Raw genomic sequence first — 24807 nt, forward strand, 5'->3', positions numbered from 1 at the left:
ACACTAACTTAAGTGAGCCACTGACCTAAAGTACTGTGCAGAGTACACGGCTGAGAGCCCAACAGAAACTTCAGTTCCTCAGCCTGTCATACCCACTTTGTACTTTTATTCTTTGGGCATTGAAGCTGTTTTTCACACCTCAGTCAGACAGGCATGAAGAGCATGATGGGAACCTTGCCATGCCTCATAAGTAGACCTTGTCCTCAAACCAGGCTGTTTTGTTGGCTTGGCTCTGAGACCCTCATCCTGACAGTACTTCTGACTTGTACTCTTGACCTTTTGCTTGGCCTCAGTGATCCCAACATTGTTCTCTTTTTGTCTTTGATAGTACCTTGTCATGTCTCTAGCAGAAAATCAGGTATATTTGCCTCCTTCCAATGAAAAGTAGGACCAACTTGGCTTCCCAGGGAAAGTTTGATGACTCCAGGCTGGTGCTTTGAATCCCAGTTACATTCAACAGAAGAGAAAACTTAAGAATGTGGGTGTAAAGATGTGATTAGTCACCAGCCCCCAAATTTGATAAGTGGAACATAATATCAAGTTCCATTGTTGAGTGTGTTTCAGTCCTCAAGAGATGCCTTAGGGATAAAGCCAACTGGGTTCACCTTCAAGTAGGGACAGAAAACATTGGCCCAGGAAGCTGAATTTGATATTGTTGTTTTTCAATAGCTCCTCTGCTACGGACTGAATGTTTGTGTCCCCCCCCCCAGGACCAAATTCATTTGTTGAAACCCCAATCACCAATGTGATGGTATTAGGAAGTGGGACCTTTAGGAGGTAATTAGGTCATGAGGGTGGAGCCTTAATGAATGAGATTAGTATCTTTATAAGAAGAGACATGAGAGAGATAATCTCTTTCTCTCTCTCTCCACCATGTGAGGATATAACAAGAAGCCATCCATCTACAAACCAGGAATAGGTTTCTCACCAGGAACCGAATCTGTCAGCACCTTGATCTTGAACTTCATAGCCTGCAGAACTAAGAGAAATAAATTTCTATTGTTTAAACCACCCAGTCTAGGGTACCTGCTACAGCAGCCTGAGCTGTTTAAGCTATCCTCTTAAAAAATACAGATCTTCCTTAACTTATGATGGGGTTATGTCCTGATAAACCCACTGTAAGTTGAAAATATCATACGTTGAAATGTATTTACTACATCTAACTGAACATCATAGCTTAGCCTAGCCTACCTTAAACGTGCTCAGGACACTTACATTAGCCTACAGTTGGGCAAAATCATCTAACACAAAGCCTATATTATAATAAAGTGTTGAATATCTCATGTTATTTATTGAATACTGTACTGAAAGTGAAAAAGAGAATGGTCCTATGGGTACAGAATGGTTGTAAGTATATCAGTTGTTTACCCTCCTGATCGTGTGGTTGACGGGGAGCTCTGACTAGCTGCCACTTCCCAGCAACACAAGAGAGCATGGCACCACGTATTGCTGGCCCGGGAAAAGAACAAAATTCAAAAGTTGAAGTACAGTTCCTACAGAATGTGTATCGCTTTCTGATCATAAAGTCAAAAGATCATAAGTAGGACCATCATAAGTTGGGGACCATCTGTAACTCTGTTAAAACGTGATCAGTTAACATCCCCAAAGACACCTCTGGGCTACAGGAAGAGAGTAAAGTTTTGTAAAAATGATTCATAGAAGTATGGAAGACCCTTGAAAGCTGCAAAGGGGGAAAGGATAGAAGGAGTGGAAGAGAAACTGTTTAGCTCATTTTTTTTTCTTTTTTAAACAGCTTTATTGAGATACAATTAACATACTATACAATTCACTAATTTGAAGTGTACAATTCAATGGTTCTTTAGTATAGTCACAACCGGATAGGTCCAACCATCACCGGTCAAATTTTTAGAACATTTTCTTTTTTTTTTTCTGATTTGAATTTTATTTTACTTATTTATTTTTTATACAGCAGGTTCTTATCTATTTTATACATATCAGTGTATATATGTCAATCCCAATCTTAGCTCATATGTTAACCATGGACTGCCAACCCTGTATCCTTAAAGATCTCATTTGGTGAGTTTAAGAAGCTGGCACAGAGTAGCCAAGTGCTGGGAGGGGGCGAGGAGAGACTGGTGTCAGACTGCCTGGCTTCCCATAGTGGCTCTGTTCACAGACTATCAAGCCTTCTGAAGTCCTTATAACCTGCCTCTCAATCTCCTAATTCTGTGTTTCTATTCAAACAAAAATTCCATTAACCAAGAGAATTGTTGTCTAAATGAAGATTTCAGAATCAAACCCATAAAGTGCTCTCTGTTTATTTAGGAACCTCTACGCTAATTACTCAAACTTCTTGATTTTAAGATTTTTATCTCTCCGTTTTCTGACCTATGATCATCTCCATGTGGTATGGAGACATGACTTTTTTAAAGTCATATGGCACAAACATTAAGATTTTTAGAGAAAATGGAAAACATCCTCTTTGAAAAGGCAAAGCTGTTTGACAAACAAGCTGAAATTCAATCCTTCACATATTTACTAAATGAGGATCTTTCTTGAGATAAGGCATGTGAAGGTAGGAGATATAAGGCTTTAGAAAAAAAAGGTGGACAATAGTTTTTAATAGGAATAGTCCAATTTCTTACTCATCACTAGGACTTTTTATTTTAAACCTCATTGAGTTTCTGCATTCAAGACGTTTATCAGGATAAGAATTGGTAATTTGCATGGAAATTACAAACTGCTGTGTGGGGACAGGGCAGAAGGGATCTTCAGAAAGACCAGACACAGCTGCTGAGGTCTTCCTGCTGGAACGTTCATCCTTTTGCTTAAAAGAAATGCATCTCCGGGCTTCCCTGGTGGCGCAGCGGTTGAGAGTCCGCCTGCCGATGCAGGGGACACGGGTTCGTGCCCTGGTCCGGGAAGATCCCACGTGCCGCGGAGCGACTGGGCCCGTGAGCCAGGGCCGCTGAGCCTGCGCGTCTGGAGCCTGTGCTCCGCAATCGGAGAGGCCACAACAGTGAGAGGCCCGCGTACGGCAAAAAAAAAAAAAAAAGAGAGAGAAATGCATCTCCTGTTTAAATGGACTGGTGGCTACTAATGGTCTTTGTTTTCTTCAAACTATAAAGTCAAATCACGTGTTGGAATGTAGGGAGAAGGAAAAAAAGAAATCAGAACCCAATCTCTTAGCAGAAGTTGATAGAAATGGCCCAGGCTTTTGAATGGAGAGCCCTCATTTGTCCCCAGCTTCATGATTTCTCTCGCTGTAGGCACTGCGAGGTGGTCAGGCATGTTTTCATAGATGTTCTGCTCTCACCCCCTCCACACCAGATACCTGTTCTATGAAACCCTCAGTCCTCAGGTCTGAATATCTGAGAGTCACAGGGGGGAGGCCAGAGGATGGGAACCACCTCTCCTTGAAAGTTTTCATTTGCTGTTCAATGTTTTAAGCTTCCAACTATGCCTTCCAGAGATCACAAAGGATCACCTTCACTTCCCCAGTGGCTCACATTAGCATCAGGACAGCATCCCGGATGTCCAAGTAGGAAGTATCACAGATTTTCCAGTCAATCCAGCCTTCTCCCTGTAGACATGAGGCCCCAAGAGGGGGAGAGACTTGCACAGGTCACAGAGTTCGTGGAGCCAGGACTAGACCCAGTTCTCCCTGACTCCTTGTCTAGAGCCTTTCCCCTGCCCCCTGTATCACAAGAGCATAAGAGCAGCGGGCAGGGGTGGGGTTGTGCTAGGGGTTGCTCAGTCCCCCTAGCCCTTCCTCTTACTTCCCCAGCTCTGAGCACGTTGGATTTAATCTCAGAGGTCACAGTCTAAAGGTCTAAAAGTCAGTTTCAGCTTCAGAATTCGGATACCCTAGAGTCCCACACCCAGGGCTCCCCAATTTGGTACCCTCTGCTTCCTGCTGTCATCTCCCTGTTAAGCCCTTGCTCCCCAAGCTTCCTCTCCAGTTCTTCCTCCCTGGGTTCTAGGCTCAGATAGAGGGGCCAGAGGAGAGAGGGAAAGCACTGGCGCCTGTTAGCTGAGCCGGACACTCAGCTCCCAGGCCCAATCCCAACACTCATATCAACAGTTTGTGGCTGTTATGAGTGAAGTGGAGGGCTCTCCTTTACCTTGGGGGTTCTGAATGACAGCTGTTAAAGACATGTGTAATTCCAGGAGGAGTACGGGGACCCTGGCTCTGCCTGCTTGCAGAGCCTCAAAGTTCCTCCTCCCTCCTCTCATCACCCAGGCAAATGGCCCAGTCTCTGGACTGAAGGTGGCAACTGTGAAGACAGCAGAGCCTAGAACTCTCCTCCAGCAATCCACACTGGTCTGTCCCCTCCATCTCAATCTCCCATGAGAGAGTGGGAATGAGCCACTGGTTAGTGATGGGCTCTTTTAAGCCTGGGGGATGAAGCTGCCCCACTGTGCCTCTTCTGGATGTGTTTGGAAAAAGACAAAACAAAATTGAAACTGTGCAGTTACCCTAAATCCCACCCAACACACCACAGAAAACAAAAACGAAATTTCAGATCCATTTGGGAAACAATAGTTTCAATAAATAAGTTTCTTGGCTTCACAGCTTTTCCAGCCTCAGTGGGCTCTGGGAGCATCCTGCAATTAGATAACAACCACCCCAGAGCTAAGAACCCATTCAGATCAAGTATATGAATGTTCTTCAAAAACTATATTTTAAAATTACACAAATGTAAATAAGTACTAGGGATGTAATGTACAACATGATGACTGTAGTTAACACTGCTGTGTAGTATATAGAAAAGTTGTTAAGAGGGTAAATCTTAAGGGTTCTCATCACAAGGAGAAAAATTCTTTAGTTTTTTTTTCCTTTCTTTTCTTTATATTATATCTGTATGAAATGATGAATGTTAGCTGGACCTATTGTGATAATCATTCTACATTAGTATATGTAAGTCAAATCATCATGCTGTATGCCTCAAACTTATACAATGATGTAGGCAATTATTTCTCAATAAAACTGGAAAACCAAATTAAAAATAAATAAAATTACACAAATGTATTGCAGGCAACTAGAACTTGAAAACAGGTTATTCCTTGAAAGTGAACACCATAAATCAATAGATAGTGCACTGGAAACGGAATGAGGGAACATGGGAGAAAATCTAGGCAGGAGAAAGCCTGACTCACATTAATATCTAAAGAAGACACGGAAATTAGAGAAAGGTCAGTTCTCTGTTAAGCTCTGCAGTGGGAGAGGGTTTGACCTGCTTATTCTAGCTGTTTAGTGCCGGTGGCAGAAATCCACACACATGTGTAACGAAGACTCTCCTTGACCAAAATAAAGTCAAGCTCCTCCGAGCCCCCTTTGTGATTAGGCCTCATCTTTGGGCCCTCTCTGGCCTGCATAGTTAGGTTTTAGTAAGATTCCTGTTAAGTCAGTTTAGAGAGACTATCCCACCCTTGATATCTGATTACCACTGATAGCTGATCAAGTTCCTCATTCCCCACTGTTGATATATAAATCCTTGACCTGCCTTCAGCAGGGATCCTGCTGAAGTAGGTTAAGTGGGTTTAACAAGAATCTTCCTACCCTTCATGTCTCCTCTTACTCGTGTCCCATCCACTCCCCTGTCACTCTGCTCCCTGGCTGGAAATCCCCAGCTGTCTTTGCCATATTCAGAGGTAAACCTGATCTCTCCCTTTATTGGCATAGTCTTAACCCCTACTGGGATAGCCCTGAACAAAGTATTCCTTACAGTTTTAATAAGTGTCAGAATAAGTTTTTACTTTAATAGAGGTGAGAGGTGCGAAGGATAAGTATTCTTATGGTGTTGCCTTCAAACCTTAGAACCCCTCAAATAATCAGCCTTGCTTTTCTTTTATGTTCACCTAACAACCTCTGATGGGGTCTAGCTTCCAAAGTTGTTTTCAGGCTGAAGAGAATGTCCCTCACCATTTTATAGTTCTCACTGTTAATTAATAAATTGGCACTGATGCTGGTTTGTATACTTCTGTGACTAAGTTAATCATGGAGCAGTATCCCCAAGGTCAAGCACACTGACAGAAATCAAGTTTCTGGGCCCACAAAAGAGAGGACCAGAAGGTGAGACTTGGCCACCGTGAGCTACAGCATTTAAGAATTCTTGCTGGATCTTAGATGACACAGCTACCTAGTGAACATCGGCAACAAAAGTTTTTGAAAAGTCAATAAGGAGGGACTTCCCTCGTGGCACAGTGGTTAAGAATCCGCCTGCTAATGCAGGGAACATGGGTTCGAGCCCTGGTCTGGGAAGATCCCACATGCCACGGAGCAACTAAGCCCGTGAGCCACAACTACTGAGCCTGTGCTCTAGAGCCCACGAGCCACAAATACCAAGCCCGCGTGCCACAGCTACTGAAGTCCACGCACCTAGAGCCCGTGCTCCGCAACAAGAGAAGCCACTGCAATGAGAAGCCTGCGCACCGCAACAGAGTAGCCTCCGCTTGCCACAACTAGAGAAAGCCTGTGCCCAGCAACGAAGACCTAATGCAGCCAAAATAAATAAATAAAATAAATAAATTAAACAATAAAAAAATCAATGGGGAGTTACAGATGAGGAAAAAATGTGGGTGATACAAATTATTTTGGCCACTGCATTCAAAATTTAATCTTTCTTCTTTCTCACTGTTTACATTCTAAGACTCAATATGTGTCTTGTGTTTTATCCTTTATTGCTCAGATTTGCCCATGGCTTTATCCTGACCTGGGGATATTATTAAAATGCAGATTCTGGTTCAGAGTTCCTGGTGGGAGTGGGGACAGGAGTCCACCTTTCTAGAAAGCTCCCAAGTGTTGCAGGTGCTGGTGGTCCGCGGGACACCCCCTTTGAGCACAGGAGGTGAGGTGTCGTCATCTCTAGTCTGGAGTATTGCCACAAACTCCTAATTGGTCTCCCTGCCTCCCTTTCCAATCCATTCCCCACCCTGCAGCTAGTATGGTCTTTCAAAAATGCAAATCTGAGCAAGTTCTGCCAGTTGCCCTGCTTCCCGTTGCCCTTAGAGCCCTCAGATCCTGCCTCCTACCCCACCTTCAGGCTCTCCCTCCTGTCTCAATCCCACTGTTCCAGCCCCGATGAATTAGGCTTGATTCCTATAAGCAACTGTCATCTCTACTCTGCTTTCTCACAAGTTCTTCTCATCTGACAAACATTTTTCTTCTATTTCCCATCTTCACCCCTCCCACGCCCTCCCAGGCTTTTGAAATCCATTTATGTACCTCTCCTCCGTGATTCTATAACACCCTGAGCCTCTTGCATTTATTGTACTTGTCAACCTATATCATTACTTTTCTTAAATTCCTATCATTAGATCATGAATGAGGGAGAGAGGTACCTGTATTTGTTTTCATTGTATCACCATCACATTGTCTCACATATAGAAAATGTTTTAAATATGTTTATTGAGTTGAACCAGAAAAGGGAGAGTGTTGAGGAAGCAGAAGCCTGTAAGGGTTTCTCATTTGGTCTACTTCATAGAGTCACTATCGGGGTAACCAAATGTTAAGGACAAAATTGATTAGGTTGTCAAATTGAACTACAATCTGAAGCTCTGTAACTACTTTAGAATAATACTAGGCTTGCAGTTCTGTTTAAATTCTGTCTTGCCTAAGCAATACAGAATACATATTTTATATATAAAACAAGGCAGCCCTGACCAGCTGTTCTCCATTTTTACAGAACGGCTACAGATGTAAGCATAAATTGTAGTTAGATATGCAAAATACAGAAAGACTAAATGGTAAGTAGGGGTTGGGGTTAGATAGCCTTGTGAGAGCCCCTTCCGAGAGATGTTTCATATGATAAGCAGTTTTTAAATCTTAGTTTGTGAGATGTTGCAGATGGATTCTAACAATTATAATTTTTAATGGAATCTTGGAACTTTACATTAACTTCTGAGATTCCCTTGGAACTTTACATTAACTTCTGAGATTCCACAATGCGTTATTTTAAAAAAAGATCAAAATGGTATCAACTCAAGAATAAAACAGGTACACATGCCTAACACAAAAGTCTGTGTGGTTGAAGTATATCAATTCAATGAGGCTTACTTATTGTATTATATACAAAAGTATAATTGATAATCTGTTGTATTTTCACATTTTTCTTTCACTATGCTTTTCTTGACTAGAGATTTTCTTTTATTTTGCAAGGAAGGAATGGCATATGAAGCACTAGGATCCACCTGGTCTTTTGGTTTTCCCATTGTTACCAGATCCTAAATCTCTCTCCTGATCTGGCTCAGGATTCTGGTGTAGAATAAACTACTGGATTCCCATCAAGGTACTACCTGAGATGGAAAAGGTCCCCCCGGGAGTTCACCTGCCCCACCCTACGAATTCCTCACCGTGAACAATGCTCCCATTGTCTTTCTTCATTCATTGCTCACAGAGCCACACCTGTTAGAGGCCCGTAGCTGCCAATACTCACCTTCTTAGAAAGAATGAAAAGAAGAAATAGGGCAAGCTGGAGTTAGGAAATGATTCAATGTGTCAAAGTATCTTTTTATGTTTTGTGTCAGAATATTTAATATTTTCATGGGTGTGACCTTTGCTTTCAATACAAATACGCTAAACCTGTTATTTATTGATTACCTCTTACATGCTATAACTTCTTATACATATTTTATTTTGTCTCTGTGACAGCCAGGAAAGTTAGGTATTATACTCCCCAACGAAGAGAGTCCCAGAGAGAATCAGTCCCAGTCAGTGGTTGATCCTAGATTCAGAGTTGGATCAGCCTCATTTCTAAAGCCCGAGTTCTTTCCTCTAACTTCTGCCGCCTTCGAGAAAGCAAAGCCCCAAAGATATCTCATTGGAAGTTTCAACAGCGTTTGTATTTAGTTAAAAAATACAGAGGAAAAAAGGAATGTATGTGTGAACAGAGTCTATCGGGGTATCTAAAGAGCACGTGACGGGCCAATATTGGCCCTTGGAGGGGCTGTTATTTCCTCCCGCCTCTAACACTTCCCCTTCTCGGCATCTGCAGGTGTTAACTGTCGCTGCGTGTTACCCAGGAAAACTGCAGGGCGCCAGACGGTAGCGCGAAGGTTATGGCAGTGAGCGGAGGACTAGCGATCTGGAGACGTCAGAGTCTTTAAAATATGTATCTAATCTGTCCTCATTTATTTCCACTGCCACTTCCCCATCCAGCTACTCGCTAATGGCCTTGTAATTCTCCCCTCCCCCAAGCCCTTCTCCACCCCCCCACCCCCCCCAGATAATCGGATCGTGTCATTCCTCCGTTTGAACAACTTCTTGGCTGCTCCTAGCTCCGAGGATAAAGTTTAAAAACATCCTTTACGCGACCTTCCAGGCCCTCCATGTTCCGGACCCTGCTCAGCGCTCCGGCTTCCACCTCCGGCCATGAACCCACCTGTTCGCCTAACTCCCCACACCCTGGCCCTTTCCTCCCTCAGCTCTTTTGCACACCTTGTCCGTTCTCTTGCCCCCCGCCTTCCGCTTTCCCAAGTCCCACTCACTCTCCGAGTCTCAGCTTAGATGCCACTTTTTAAGTGAGGCCTTTCCTGTCTGATTCCTACCTGCAGTCTCGTCACCCGCCATCTAATTAGATCTTCCTGAATGGGCTCCGCTAGCACTATTCGTCGCCGACTGCGATTTGCGTTTGCATACTTGACTTATTATTTTTAATGTCTGCAAGTGTCACAAGGGTTTAGCACTGTGGCCGGGAGGCACACTTTTGGAACCTAGTAACTTTTGAATGAATGAAAAAGAACTTGAACTGGATGTTGTCACCACCATCATCCTACCGTGACAATATTTCGAGTCCCCCAGTGCTACTGTCAATGGTATGCCCACCCCTGTAGGGTTGGCAAAGCCCTGGAGGAGAGTAGGCTTTCTGGCGCTCCCACCACTCTCTCAGGCACTCCGGGGACAACCTGGGCACAGCGCGGCTGGGGGTAGGTCTCAAGGCCAGGAGTCCTCCAGGCTCCCAGGTTCACGTGCACTGGGAGAGGAGGGGCGGAGGAAAAGGAGAGCGTGAGCGGGGAGCGCAGGGTACCTAGAGGGGAGCGCGGGCCACGCCCGGTACGCCTACACCCCCGCTGCCAGCCACCGCCCGGGAGAGACTTCCTCCTCGGGGGCCGGCGCGCGGGGCGGGGCTGGGCGGGGCGGGAGACGCCCCCGCCGGGCTGGGCCCCGGGCAGCCCCAATGAGATTCGGTGCCGGGCCGCTGCTATTCCCAGTCCCTGCGCCGCGCTCGGCCGTGGAGGAGGCGGCCGGCCGGGGCGGGGGCGGCGGCGGCGGCGGCGGCGGCGGCGGCGGCGCTGCGCGGGCCAAGGGGGAGCCGAGCCTGCCAAGCTGGCGCCCGGCGGGGTCATGGTGGCCGGCGCCCGCGGCGGCTGCGTGCAGGCGGGGGCTGCTCGGCGCGGCCTTCTGGCCCTGCTGCTCGCTGTCTCCGCGCCGCTCTGGCTGCAGGCGGAGGAGCTGGGTGAGTGGAGCGCGTCCGGCGGGCGGTGCACTGGGCCTGAAGGGGACCGCGCGCGGGAGGAGGTCGGGGTCGCAGCCTGCGCCCTGCGGAGTCCGGCTCTCTCTGGCCGATGGCGGCTCGAGTGTAAAATAAGTTAACTGCGTTCCGTTCGCTCCCCACCAGACTCCTTCCTTCGCCCCCAAACAAGAGGACCAGCTTGGCGCCTCCCCACTTTCTCTCTCCGCAGCCCGGCTCACTTAGTTTCCAGACTTCCTTCCTGAAGTGACATGGTCCAAGGGTCGCGAGCTGACGACCCCAGCCTTAGGGGAGAGATCTATGCGGGGAGGCCCCTCTCAAGCCTCATTTTGACAGAGCTGCCCGGCATTTGGGCGGCCGGGCCCTCCCGGTCGCCTCGCTTCCCTGCGCGGCTGGAATCGTAGCGTGTGAGTCTGTGGCTTGCACGGATGGTCGGGAAGGGTTTCCCTGAGGTCCCCCTGGGAAACCGGCAGTCCCACCGCGCCTCCCGTCACGAGTGAGCTGCTTGCGCCCCGACTTGGAACCTTGTGGCTCGGCTCCTTCTTGGGTGTTGGAGCGAGTCGACTCCCGACCAGGCGGATCTTTCTCTGCACCTGGTCCTTGGCTTCAAGTTGGACCTAATTAGCCCACAACCGAATTTACTGCGGCATAGCCACCAGATGAGAGCAGTAAGCCGTTTTACCAGCTGTAGGCAAATCGTTGTAATTTAGTTCTTTATGGATCGCAAGGGGCAGCTTTCTGCGGATTTTTTCAGTTCTTGTTTCCCTCCTCCCCCACTTTTGCCCCTCTACGACTGAGGTTACTTAATGGCAGTGCATCTAGCCAGAATATTTTGACTGCCCCCGTGCCCCCGCCCCGTGTTTTCTAATGAGACAAGAATCAAAACTAAGCCAAATGCTGGCATTTTTTTCCCACTGAACCATGTATTCCCAGTCTGAAACATTGATACTCAAGATGTTGGTAGTGGTTCCTAAGTTTGCATACATACCGATTTGTTAGGAAAGAAAAAAAAGCTAAAGTTTAGACGGACTGTATCTTGGCACTGTAGCAGAATGCTAGGAATATCGTAAAATATAAATATGTATGCTTTTATTTAAAATGTACGATTTTGATCACGGGTGTTTTAAGCACTTAAATGTTTCTCAGGTCACTGTTTGAAGAGGCACCTTCAATACTGTACATCTATGAATAGATCCAACAATGTGTCCCTGTACTAATCTGGCTAAAGCTGTCACCCATCTTTCCAAATGAAGTTTTAGATGTTATATGGCATCCAGGCTGTTAACTTTATAGAGCAGTTCTCTGGGAAGACGTGTGCTTGCTTAGATTCTTAGAGCTTCACATTTGAGACTTTACTGCACATGATTGATGGAAGAAGATGTCATGTTTCGGTGAAGCATCCTATATATTTAGGATGTTAAAAGAACCAATCGCAAAAGAAGTAAAACTTAGATTTGGCACATTGACTGAAAAAAATCTACGAACTCGAGTTCTGATACCTCATGAGTGAAGAGGCATAATCAGTGTTTTTTGAGTATTTCTCACGTCTGTCATTTTCCTAATTAGCCCTTGGTCACTTATTTTTCAAGTTTTCATAAATTTAAGCATGCAAACCCATTTTAGGTTTTGAAATATGCTACTGGATATACAGTTGGATGGTGGTCATCAGTGATATTAGTGCTCTCAATGTTTAGAAGGTAAGAGGGTAGCCTTAGCATAACAGTCTTGTTTCGGTGAGAAGACAGCATTTACTACATTTTACCTCCATTGTCCTTGTCAACTTAGTCAGCTGCTTCGTGGCTCCCCAGCCTACCTGCTCACCAGTCTCTCCAGGAGCTTTGTAAAGTCCCAGACCCATACTGTGAATCACACCATCCAATGGGTGGGGCCTGGGAACATGCGATTTAAAAAAGTTCCCACAGGTAATTCTGATTCAAATCAGCTTTGAGATGGTGGAAACATCTGATAATGTTAGGGTTATGGTAAAGTGCTACTGCTATCTGTGTCATAGACAATTTAATATTAGAGTTTTATTCATTGTGTTATGTTTCAGGAAGCAAATATGATACATTAATCTGAATATTTGTAAGCCTAGTCAATGAAATTATTCAAAATTTTAAAGTCAGAGTCTGGTGACCACTGAAGCTATACTAGCTACTTTTTAAGGCTGCTACTTGCCTATGTGGTGTTTTTTTTGTGTTTTTTTTTTTTGCAGTATGCGGGCCTCTCACTGTTGTGGCCTCTCCCGTTGCGGAGCACAGGCTCCGGACGCGCAGGCTCAGTGGCCATGGCTCACAGGCCCAGCCGCTCCGCGGCATGCAGGATCTTCCCGGACCGGGGCACGAACCTGCGTCCCCTGCATCGGCAGGCGGACTCTCAACCACTGCGCCACCAGGGACGCCCACCTATGTGGTATTTTTGCTCAATTTATTATTTTTTTTAAAAAGTCCATTCTTCCTGTATTCATAGGCGGCCAGGCCCCAGGCATTAGGGCATGATGAGCAGAATATGGGCTGATTTTAGCTCCTTCTTACGCCTCTGGATCCACTTAACTAAAGTTAGATATTTACACAGATTGTTTCACATGATTTTGACTTTACATAATATCACATGTAAATTGATCATTAGCATTGATTCGATTTGTATAAATCCATAGGCTTGGGCTTACGTCTTATTCCCTTGATTATAAGTTTTGTGGAATAAAATACCCTTAATTCATGTGAGGAATTTGTGCTGACTAAAAATACCTGATTCTCTCTTCACCAAAATATTTGGAAATGGATATTAAAAATTTCCTCCTTCTGATTTAATTATTAGAAGAATAAAAATAAGCAGTTAATCTCTGAGGAAACTTCTAAGCGTAGAATTAGATACAGAAAAATGGATTAAAAAATTCTGCCCAAATTTAACTTTTTACTTTCGGAAGTTCTGTTTTTAAGCCATCACTCCTTTATATGTGGTTCAGCAGGGGACAGCTGATGTCTGATGTTTGGCGTGAGTGGCTTTTTAAAAAGTAGTCACAAGTTTGTTCTCGCACCTTCTGCATCAGTGCTGGCCCTCACCCCAGATTTTCCTTCATCCTGAAGGCCTGTGATTTGGTCAGCCTGGGAGACTGTAAGTTCCTGAGGGCAGCCACTGGATTGTCTTTATCTTCATAGCACCTGACCAATAAATGTTTCTTGAGTTGAACTGAACAATCTTTTCGTATTAGGAGATATTTTCAAATTATGTCCTAATTAGTGGAAACTAAGTAATAAAGAGTCTACTGAAGTTCTTTATAAAGGTACATCTGGTACTTCCACTAATTAACTTTGTTTAGCAAGCCCAGCTGTCTTGGCGTGCTTATTTCTATATGTCAGGATGCCTTTTAAAGGCAAGTGCAGCAGAAAGAAGGGAACATGGCCAGCAGAACAATATGTACCATGTCTTTTGGCTCTATTAGATGTAATTTGTAACTAACACTCTGAAACATGAAGTTATACCATATACAGTATTACAGGGAAAAAAGAAGTGCTAAAGGATTCATTAAACACATCAAAGGATGTTATTAAAGCAGGATTTGAACTCTGAATAGTGTCTCAAACTGTACTTATTAACTTTTCATAAGTTGAACCCTTTCACCTTCAGGTACTGGAACAGACTTGAAAATCATATAAAAAACCACAACTTGGGAATAAGCAAGACATTTGACATTTATAAGAAACTATGTTTTTATTTTTAAGATGCACGGGGAGATTAATTGCAGAGTTTAGCGAAGGTTTTAGTCATGTTAAGGCAGGGGTAGGGTGAGGGCTTGTTAAGGGAAATACTTCCTATAGAGAGTTTTGCACTTACTGCCATGCGCGTCCTAAAGCATAAAGGCAACTCTGTGCCTATTAGAGCGACCAGTTGCTTTGAATTTATAAGGAGATAATACATGGTACCTGTTTGGAATTGCATTTAGCACAAAGAGCTCAATAAATTCCAGCTCTCTTCCTAATTATTACTGCTATTACTCTTAATTTGACAAATACGGGGACCCCTTTGTTTTGCCTCCCCGACTGCCTCTTGGACCTCGTTCTCTACCACACTTCCCTGCATCCCCAGGCATACTGACTTTCTTGCTGTTTCTCAGTGGTATCAGGAACCCTTCTACCTCAGAGCCTTCGCAGGTGCTGTTCCCTCTGCCTGGAACAGGCTTGCCCCAGATGTCCACGTGACTCCCTTCTCCTTCGATCTTTGTTCAAATATTGCCTTCACAGGGAGAATGGCCCTAACCGCCTGGAACTCTCTCGCCTTCCCCAGAACTCCACATTCCCCCTCCCTGCTTGCAGTTTTCTCTAGGGCATTTACCACCTTCCAACAGAGTCTATAATTTATACTTTTCTTTCTTGTCTGTCTCCCCACTGTGAGAAGTTAAGATTCATGAGAAGCTATGTGCCTTGAACAGTGGCCAGCACATGATGGGTGCTCAGTAGGGAATGGGTGCTCAGTGAGGATGGGGGGAGAAGACAGTGAAAACACAGCTCCTGCCCTGTTGTTAAAGACTCAGCGCTGACGCTAGTTGAGAATCACAACCGGAACAAGACAAAGTAATGAAGTTGTATGTCTAGTCCAAGAGTTGTTTGTAAACAAAAAGTCTGAAAATATGGATTTAAAATAGAGGAACTCATTCTGGTATATTCCAAGTCTGGCATTGAAGATGAAAGGAAAAATATTGCCAGACTTTCAGATTCTGTTTTGTTAGACTACGGAGTAATTTTGCCTTTTTGCAACTGAAGAGTCGTGTTGATGTCATCTTCCAGATGTTCATTCTCTGCTTTGTATATAAAATTTAAAAAATCGTTGTTTGTCCTGGGGGTGCAGGAATGGGAGAGACTTAACTGATGAGGAAAAAAAAACACATGGTGATTTTTAACCCAATGTGGAAATGAATTCTAACTATGACCCCTAGTATGCTGGATCCGGAACCAACTGCCAAACTTGCCTTTCAGTGGGAGTTGAAGAGGATAGGGGGGTTTTTTTTGGGGGGGGTGGCGGGGAACGGGAGGCAAATAGAAGGAAAGGCTAAGCTTTGTGAGAGCAAAATGAAACAGAGCTTTTTTATTCACCACCAGCACCGGTTATAGTACCTGGCTGATAACAGGCTCCAGATAACTATTTCCTGAGTCGGTGCATGAATGCTTGTGGCTGAGGTTTGAGCGAATGAGGTGAAGGGTAGTAGTCACTAAAGTGTTTTAAACAGAAATTACATACATGACTATTGTGATGTCTTTAGACACACCGTACATGTATTCAAGAAAATAGCTAAATTCAACTCTGAAAAGAGTGGGGAATCTCAGAGACTCCTTTCCAGGTAATACCAGCAAAGCTGCCATAAGTTAGGTGCAGGCCATCTTGAAAATAGAGGAGCAGGTGGTCTTTGGTCCCCTAAGATCTGTAGGTGCTTATACATTGAGGGCATCAGGGCCCTGCTTTACCTTAAAGATCACTTGAGGACAGTGTTTAGGCATTTGTGACATTAGCACTGTGTTGAGCCATATAGTCCTGTATGCCTTGACTGTTTAATGCCATTTCTGTTTAATCTGTTAATCTAGTTTTCATAAACTATCTCCTTGGGTGTTCTAATACCCCATATTTGCAGAAATGTCTTTGTCTTATATTGATATATGCTTACATACGGTCATTTTCATTTTATATGGCTCCATTTCATGACTGAGAGTGCTTAGTGGATGTTCCTAGAGGTTATGTGTAAATGATTTTTATGGAGCACTCTATTCTTTTTTTTTTTAATTTTTTTTTATTTTTGGCTGCGTTGGGTCTTTGTTGTTGCGCACGGGCTTTCTCTAGTTGCAGCGAGCGGGGGCTACTCTCCGTTGCGGTGCGCGGACTTCTCATTGCGGTGGCTTGTCTTGTTGAGGAGCACTGGGCTCTGGGCACGTGGGCTTCAGTAGTTGTGGCACATGGGCTCAGTAGTTGTGGCTCGTGGGCTCTAGAGCGGAGGCTCAGTAGTTATGGCGCACGGGCTTTGTTGCTCCGCGGCATGTGGGATCTTCGCGGACCGGGGCACGAACCCACGTCCCCTGAATCGGCAGGCGGACTCTCAACCACTGCGCCACCAGGGAAGCCCCAGCTTTTTTTTATTGCCTTACAAAAGCAGATTGAAATGTGGTTGATTTCAGTCCAAAGGAGGAAACTTTTGAGACTTAATAGCCCATGGGCCCGCTGGGACATGAGAGCTGTTTATTGAATTGCTCCCGCTCCGAGGAGTTTAGAATGGAGGCTGCTTATTGTGAGAATTACATGGACCAAGATTTGCCTTTTTTTCCCCCTAGAAAGCCCCTGCTTTGCCAAGAGTCTAAAATAGAAGATAGCCAACTCTACAGATAGAGAAATGGTGCCGTACCTGCTGTTAGTGCTAGCTCAAAAGGGTCTAAAAATCTTTGAGACCCTCTTGCCTTTCGGGTAGGAAATTCTTTTTCCACCCATCTTTCTTCTTCCTTTTCCTTTTCTTATCCTCTTTGCTACAGTTACTGTGCTATATTATTAAGATCTTAACAAACACACTGCTTTTCCCCGGAGGTATTTAAAGTATATTGAAGACTTCATGGCATTTCTCCCCTAATATCTAATACTCAAGTCATATTTCCCCGTTAACCTTAACATGTCTTTTGGCTACTGGTTTGTTCAAACAAAGTCCACACATGGCAGTTAGTTATTACGTCTCTTTAAGTCACTTTTGATCTACCACTGATCCCCACCCACATACATTTTATTTTCCTGCAAGGAAGTCAAATTCAATTGTCCGGTGACACAGCTCACATCCTAAATTGACTTATTGCTTCTGAGTGGTGTGTCTTTCTTTTACGTGCACCATCCCCTAAAGTATAAACCTGAATTAGACCTACAGGTTTGATTAGATTCAGGCTAAGGGTTTTGGGTAAAAGTACCTCAAGGTGCCATGCACTGCTAATTGTATCACAACAAGATGCATATATTATTATTGTGATGATTATTGCCCCCCATTTCAGTGATGTTGAGAATGATCAGTGACTTCAGGAAGTGACAACTCAATCCATCCTTTATAAAGTTGCCTTTTCCTATATGACCTGGAAGTGGTCTGTGGGATAGTAGTCTCTCGCTCACTCAGACTACTCTTCTCCATCGACATTTCACTCAATGGTTTAAGCATCTATTGATCATTGTTGTTTGCCCAATCAGATACTTTTTATGTAAATAACATTTTAAAACCTTACCTTCAAATATATATTTTTATCAGGTGGTTTTTTGTTTTTTGGGTATTTTTTTTTTTTGCATCTAATTGAATTGACTTGAATCCCAACAATTCTGAGAGCTATTGAAGGAACTGAGATTTAGAGAGATTGAATCATTTACCCCAGACGCATTCACTTTCTGTGCCTAAAGAGGGGGTCAGGTGCATGTCCTACAATTCTAAATGCCTTATGATGGTCTTCTGCCCCTCATCTTCAAGGGACGTTCATCCAGATGAGATCAAGTTCAAGAAAAGAAATCTTGGAGGAACACAATTTCAGGGGGTTATTTATGCAATAAAGTTTTAAATTAATAGCCTTTGGCTTCTCTTAGAGATGGTTACACTTGCTACAGAAATATTAAGACTTTGAAAACTCCCAATTAGTAGCTATTGTGCTTTAATCCGCTGTGATACATTTAGCAGTGCAGAATACAGAATGTGCAAAGGCTATACAATTTTCAGGACCATGCAACGTGATATGAATTTCATGATTTATTTATTTCTCTCTCAACTCTTATGTTTCGTACCTCATTCGATGAATGATAAAATGCCATCTCTTTCCCAACTGAGATTTGCTATTTTCTGGTTAGTCAACATTGATTGCTTTTTCCTTACATGTGGTACGTACATGTATGTTCCCGCAAACCTCATCCTATTTCTTTGTGTATTTTTCATTCTGTGCTCAGATAATTCCTAAATTGACGCTCTTGTCCAGGTGTTAGAAACGTCACTCTGGCTTAAATATAGATCCTGAAATTTATTACTTTCTGTCCTGGATGTATAAATGAAATCGAGAGTAAAAATGTGTCAGAGAATTGGAAATACAGATGTGTTCCAATTTTAGGAACAGATATTAAAGTAAAACCATACAAAACTGGTATCTCAAGGATTTTTCATTTTTAAGAAAATTCACTTCAAGATCCCTCCTAATAATGAGGGCCCTTTAGTCTCCTGCTACTCAGGGTATATCTTAAAAAGACTAGCAGAAGAGTCATTACCAAGAGACTTTTGGACATGCAGAAATCTCAGACCCTGCACATTAGCAAGATCCCCGAGTGGTTGCTGTACCCACTGAAGTTTGAGAAGCAGCACTTGAGTCTACTGACCCTTCATTTACAGAGCAGCTTTTAGGAGCTCCGTTGGTGCGAAGCACAGGACAGCCTTTGTGGGAAGTAAACTAGCCGCCTCTCAGACTATTCCTTTAACAGCCTAGTAAAAAGCACTTACTTAAATGATTCAAAACAGAGAGTGGTGGAATTCCTCATAAGTTTTACAAGAAACCCCGAATTAAATATGGCTCTCTTCCTCGTGTTAATTTCAAGACCAAAAGAGTAGGGCTATAAATAAATAATCGTAATGTGGGTTTTAATGCCGGTTGTGCTGGCATTAAAACCCTGGTAGTGTGATCTTGGGCAGTTCCTGAAATCTCTCTGCTCAGTGTTCTCACTTCTGAAATGGGTGACTTCAGCAATTGCCACCTCAGTGCTTGAGTTTCATGGGGTCTGGAGTCAGGTGAGGTTCAGATGCCCGCTCCGCCACCAGGGCTGATTACTCAGCTTCTCAGAGCCTCAACTTCTTCACACATGGAGCAAGGACAATAGGAAGGACATGTGGTAAAGAAAGGGTGCTGTGGGCTTCTTGGGCTGTATTGGATATGTCCTGTCTTTTAAGCTATGGGGTATATTCTTGGATGTTTGAGACAGTACTCTTTATACACAGCTATCTGTATGTCCGCATGTGTGTATGAAATGTTTCATAATTTTTAAAAAGGAAACTAATAATATCCATCAAATATGATTGTCCTGAAGGTTAAATAAGATAATATAAAGTCCCTTAGAACACTCAGTATCTGTCACCTTTTACAATAAATGGTTGGTTAGTAAGAGCACTTTCACAATTAATTTTATGATTTTTTCCTGTTCCAATAACTTTTTGGTTCTTATTAATTAAAAAAAAATCTGTCAAAGTGAAAATATCTGTATATATGAGGGAGCAAGAGAGAAACATTTAAAGTTTTACTTTTTAAAAAAAATTATTGAAGTATAGTTGATTTACAATGTTGTGTTAATTGCTGTACAGCAAAATGATTCGGTTATACATATATATACATTCCTTTTCATATTCTTTTCCATTATGGTTTATCACAAGATATTGAATATAGTTCCCTGTGCTTTACAGTAGGACCTTGTTGTTTATCCACAGTTTTGACTTCTAAAGCTCAGATGAACTTTGTCTGTACTTGGTAATGTTGGAATTTTTGGACGCCAAGAGAAAAGTCAACATCCAGTTACACATATGTGAATATTGGTGACATGCATATTTAACATGGAACCAAGGTTAGAAAATACAGCACATTGTAGAGACAGGAAGGATTGCTCGCATTTGTCCTCAGCTTCAGCAGTTGCAACGTAGACATGACATCAACATCCTGACATTATTAATAAAGGTCAGCAGCCACTTTTCTCCAACTTCCGTATCCTGAGCATCTATTCAACAGGGATAACACAGTCATCTAAGACTTGTTTTGCTTTACAAACAAGGGGTTTGTTTTGTTTGGTTTGGTTTTACATTTTTATCTGTGAAATTAGGACACTTCTCTCAAACAACGTGTCCAGTTTGTTGCCAATTCCCCTTGTAACTTAAGCACTTGTAAGTTAATAACAACAGTGGCAAATCTTGCTTTTGAATATCAGTGACAGGTTACAATTTCAGTGTCCATTTTTTAGAGCTCTAAAGACCGAAATCCACCTCTCCACATCTGATCTTTGATCCCGGAAGCCCTGTTTTGGGATCTCTCTGTGCACCCCCCTTTTGTGAGCCCAGCCCAGGAGTTGGCCAGTGTGTCCCACAGAACACTGCTCCCAGGAGATGCCCATTGAGCATGCATCCTCCTTTAAAGTTTCGCATGCACTGCAAGGGCTTTGAGATGTCCTGTGGCGAAGAAAAAGGTGGGTTTCTGGAAGCTTATTTGCCATTTTTTGGCAACAAGGGTGTGATCTCTTTGTAAGCCTTCTAAGGACTGAGGGATCCAGTGCCTATTTTGAGAGATGCTGAGCTAGCAGCTAGTGGCCCTAGATAAATCTTGGGGAATGAATTCTGGTTAGACTTCCCAGCAGTTTTGAGCACTTAACACACACAGCCTCATTCATCTTTACCACACCCAGTTTTGGGTGGTCATTTTGGAGATGGGGAAGATTGATACAAAATAGGTAACTTCTTAGAATCGTAGAGCCAATGAGTGGTGGAATTTGGAAGAAGTCAGCTAATTCAAAGCAATATTCTTGATGCTTTAATATGTGTAGTATTTTTAAAATAGAAATATAGTAGTTAAAATGTATTGAATCTCACTGTATGCTGGCCTCTATGCTCAGTGCTTTACTAGCATTGTATTATTTAATGCTCCTGTGAGTTGGGCACTATCATTATCTCAGTATTACAGATGATGAATTGACGATTAGAGAGGTAAAGGGACTCACCCAAGCCCACACAGCTCCCAGGGACACAGGAACCCAGTGTCATAACCATTGTGCTCTGTCACCTCCCAAGTATATGGAAATAGTTTATGAAGTTAGAAGCCGACATGTGTGCAACCCTCTTCCCCCACATCCACAGCCCTTTCAGTGATCGTTTTTCCTTTTCATAGACTGGAGAGTGACCAAGAACTATAGAGTTTTCACTGATTTTACTTATAGCACATTAAAGAATAGCATTAAACAAGGTTTTGAGATTTTTATATCCATTGGGCATAAATGATGCTTTTTAATATGTTAATATTAAAATTATTGATGTCTTTGCACACTGATGGAAATAGTCTCCCATTATGTAGGGACTCTTGGATAGGACCTCTTGAAATGATTTAATTTTCATGCATTCAAATTGATTTGTTTTAAGTGACTTTTTTAGCTGATAGGAAACACTGTGTTGTAGCATCTATTTTATACACAGTGAGAATAAGGTTTAAAGAGATTCTAAGTTTTGCAGAACAGTTTTGCAGAACTTGGTCATGTGCTTCTAGTCTATAGCTGTGACTATTATCCATTTTCCTTTCAGGAAAACTAAAGATTTTGAATAATTGAAGTTTTACCATCATAACTTCTGTTTTACTCGTTTTATTCTCACATAGAATAAAAAGGCTCTCCTGCCCCTGTGCTTCCATTCCTTTACAGGCAGTGAAAAAGTTAAGCACAACTGGAGAAGAACAACATTTATAAGAGAGGATGGCTGACAGTGAAATTAGTAATAGCTTGGGAAAGCTGTTCGCCTTACCATCAGACAAAGAGCTCTGTAGTAATTGCAAGCTCCCTTTTGTGGTTGAAAAGATTGTAGTCATCAAGAGCTCACTTGATCTCAGAAATGGGAAGAAATTTTCTCACACCCACACATGGGTAATGATGTATGTGTTGAGACCTGTTGTAACTTGAATATTAGGAAGAGCAAGGATACAACTGTAATGAAATCATGTTTCTAGAAGTGGTTTCACTCGTGATATTTTAGAGCACTATTTTCCGAATTGCAGCTTGTGACCCATTTGTAGGCAGTCAGTTCATCTGGCACAGCCAGCACGCTTTTAACTTAAAAATGAAATGGGATAGAACAGAAAATATCACAGTGCATTACATATAATAAAAAGTATTGGGCTTCCCTGGTGGCGCAGTGGTTGAGAGTCCGCCTGCCGATGCAGGGGACACGGGTTCGTGCCCCGGTCCGGGAAGATCCCACATGCCGCGGAGCGGCTGGGTCCGTGAGCCATGGCCGCTGAGCCTGTGCGTCCGGAGCCTGTGCTCCGCAACGGGAGAGGCCACAACAGTGAGAGGCCCGCGTACCGCAAAAAAAAAAAAAAAAAAAGTATTATAACATTAGATTTTTGTTTGTTATTTATGTGGGTGTATGCATGTGTCCTTGCTTAGGTTGTGATGAGAAGTCTATATTCTAACCATGGGTCTTCAACAAGTTTGAAGGTTGCTGTCTTGTTCTGTGGACTAGTCAATAATTAATCTTAAATATATTTTTTGTACTAGTTGTTTTACTTCAAATAATTTTCCAGGTACAATTAAGTTTAAAAAATTTTTCAAAGCCTAAATCATTCTTTGTAGTATTGCAGAACTTAGTCCATATCAAATATATCTTAATTTCACTTTGCTGTTAGTGGAATGTGACTACTTATCAAAGGGAAGTAGTCTTTTAAGGAAGTTATTGTTTTCCTTTCTTAGTGGCTGGAATTTGAGTAGACTAAATAAATGGTTGACTCGTGTAGACAAGCATCTGGGGATTTGTTTTAAGCTTATTTAGAAAATACCTTGTATATCCATACTTCCTAAATAGCTGATATAAAAGTCTGAAAGATAAATGCATATCCATTCATTCCAGGCATTTGGGGGAACAGATAATGAGTCCATTGGACCTGTCACTTTACCCTCAGGAATTACTTGTTAACTTACGTCTCTCTCCCCTTGACTGTGATCTCCTTCAAATGGGAACTGCATTATCCTAAATTCCGAGCTGTTTGTTGAGTAAGTTTTTAATGCCAGTTTGGGTATGTTGGTTTAGAGACTTCTTCCCATCTGCATACCTTAAGACCAATGCTGAAAGTAGCCTTTAATGTTACAAAGCACATTAGGTGGATTTGGTAGTTTTAATTATATTATTTTTCTGGTTTATGTATAATGTATTCATACTGTAGAACATTTAGAAAACTAATATAAATAAAATGGAAATCAATTCTAATCCCACACCATAAAAATGTACAGTTTAAACCTTTTTTCCTTCATATCTATGTATGTGGTCTATATTCTGTTTTAAAATTAAATCGTTTTCTAAAACATGGCCTTAACTTCTCCTTAATATCAATCTGCTCGGAGGTGTCATAGTCTGACTCTTTTCTAATTTAGATTGTTTCCAAATGCTCAGAATTAAAATGCTTAAATTTGGGGTAGAGATCACCTGGGGAGTTATAAAACATTAATGAGTACTTGCAGCTTTTTCCAAAATCTAAACTTCCTCCATCCAGTTTAATTTCTGTAAGTTGTTTTGAGGAGGTGGTGCGTCAGTCTCACAAACCAGCTATGGCTCTGAGCAAACCCCAGGGTTTAGGCCCATTGTGGACCCTTCAACTGTTCTACAGGGGGAGAAGCTTCCAGTCTGAGGAGAGGAGGAAATGATACACAGTTTAGTCATCATGTGCTTTGGCAATTAAATTACAGTTCAAAGGAAGACGATGATAAACGCTGCATGGTAGCCACTTGTGAAGAGTAGACAAGTTCCCTGTGGCCAAAATTCCTCCATCCCCCTTCTTGCCATGTTCCCCCCTTGATGGTAGGTGGTGACAGTTCAGTGTCCCTGTCGCCTCCCACTACTGCATCACCACGGCTCACTGCCTTTGAGTCCTCCCAACACCATGTGGAGCTTAACCGTAAAACCAAGATTGTATTTTTTGCCTTCAAGAATGACCTTTATTTCTTTTCATTTTAATTAAAAACAAAAAACAAAAAAAACCCTGTGAACCCTCATCATCCAGCTATAGTAGCCATCAACATTTCCCCATCTTTTTTACTTATTTTCCTCTCTCCATTTTTTGCTGAAGTATTTTATGGCAAATCCCAGACCACATGTCATCATGTCATTTCAGCCCTACATATGTCAGTAGGCATCCCTAAAAGTAAAGACATTTTCTCACATAACCTCAATACCATTATCACACCTAAAAAAGTGAATAATACTCCCCTGATATTATTTAATACCCCAATTATCTTTTTTAAAATCAGCATTGGTATTTATTAGTGTAACTATATTGCATTTGAAAATCCAGCTTTTTTTAAATTGAGGTATAGTTGATTTACAATGTTTCAGGTGTACAGCAAAGAGATTGTTTTATATTCTCTTTCAAATTCTTTTCCGTTATAGGTTATTACAAGATATTGAATATAATTCCCTGTGCTATACAGTACGACCTTGTTGTTTATCTGTTTTATATATAGTAGTGTGTATCTGATAATCCCAAACGCCTAGTTTATCCCTCCCCCACCACTTTCCCCTTTGGTAACCATAAGTTTGTTTTCTATGTTTGTGAGTTTATTTCTGTTTTGTAAATAAGTTCATAGGTATCATTTTTTTAGATTCCACATG

At 42.6% G+C, this 24807-nt stretch overlaps 1 protein-coding gene across 3 annotated transcripts in view; it reads left to right on the forward strand.

Annotated features, from left to right (window-relative positions):
• Positions 1-10226: 10226 nt before the first annotated feature.
• Positions 10227-24807, forward strand: part of DCBLD1 (discoidin, CUB and LCCL domain containing 1) — a 68044-nt gene continuing 53463 nt past the window's right edge. For 2 of the 3 annotated variants that reach the window (XM_089921959.1, XM_089921961.1), the window contains exon 1: positions 10229-10418. In XM_089921959.1, coding sequence (XP_089778085.1) covers positions 10307-10418 — 112 coding nt within the window. In that variant the 5' untranslated portion in view covers positions 10229-10306. Of the gene's footprint in view, positions 10419-24807 lie in introns of all 3 variants that reach the window. The other variant, XM_022555083.3, reaches the window with a different exon arrangement.

The sequence above is a fragment of the Delphinapterus leucas genome, chromosome 12, assembly GCF_059928025.1.
Source record: "Delphinapterus leucas isolate spDelLeu-1000000601 "Yukka" chromosome 12, BTC_Dleu_Yukka2, whole genome shotgun sequence".
Lineage (NCBI taxonomy): Eukaryota > Metazoa > Chordata > Mammalia > Artiodactyla > Monodontidae > Delphinapterus > Delphinapterus leucas.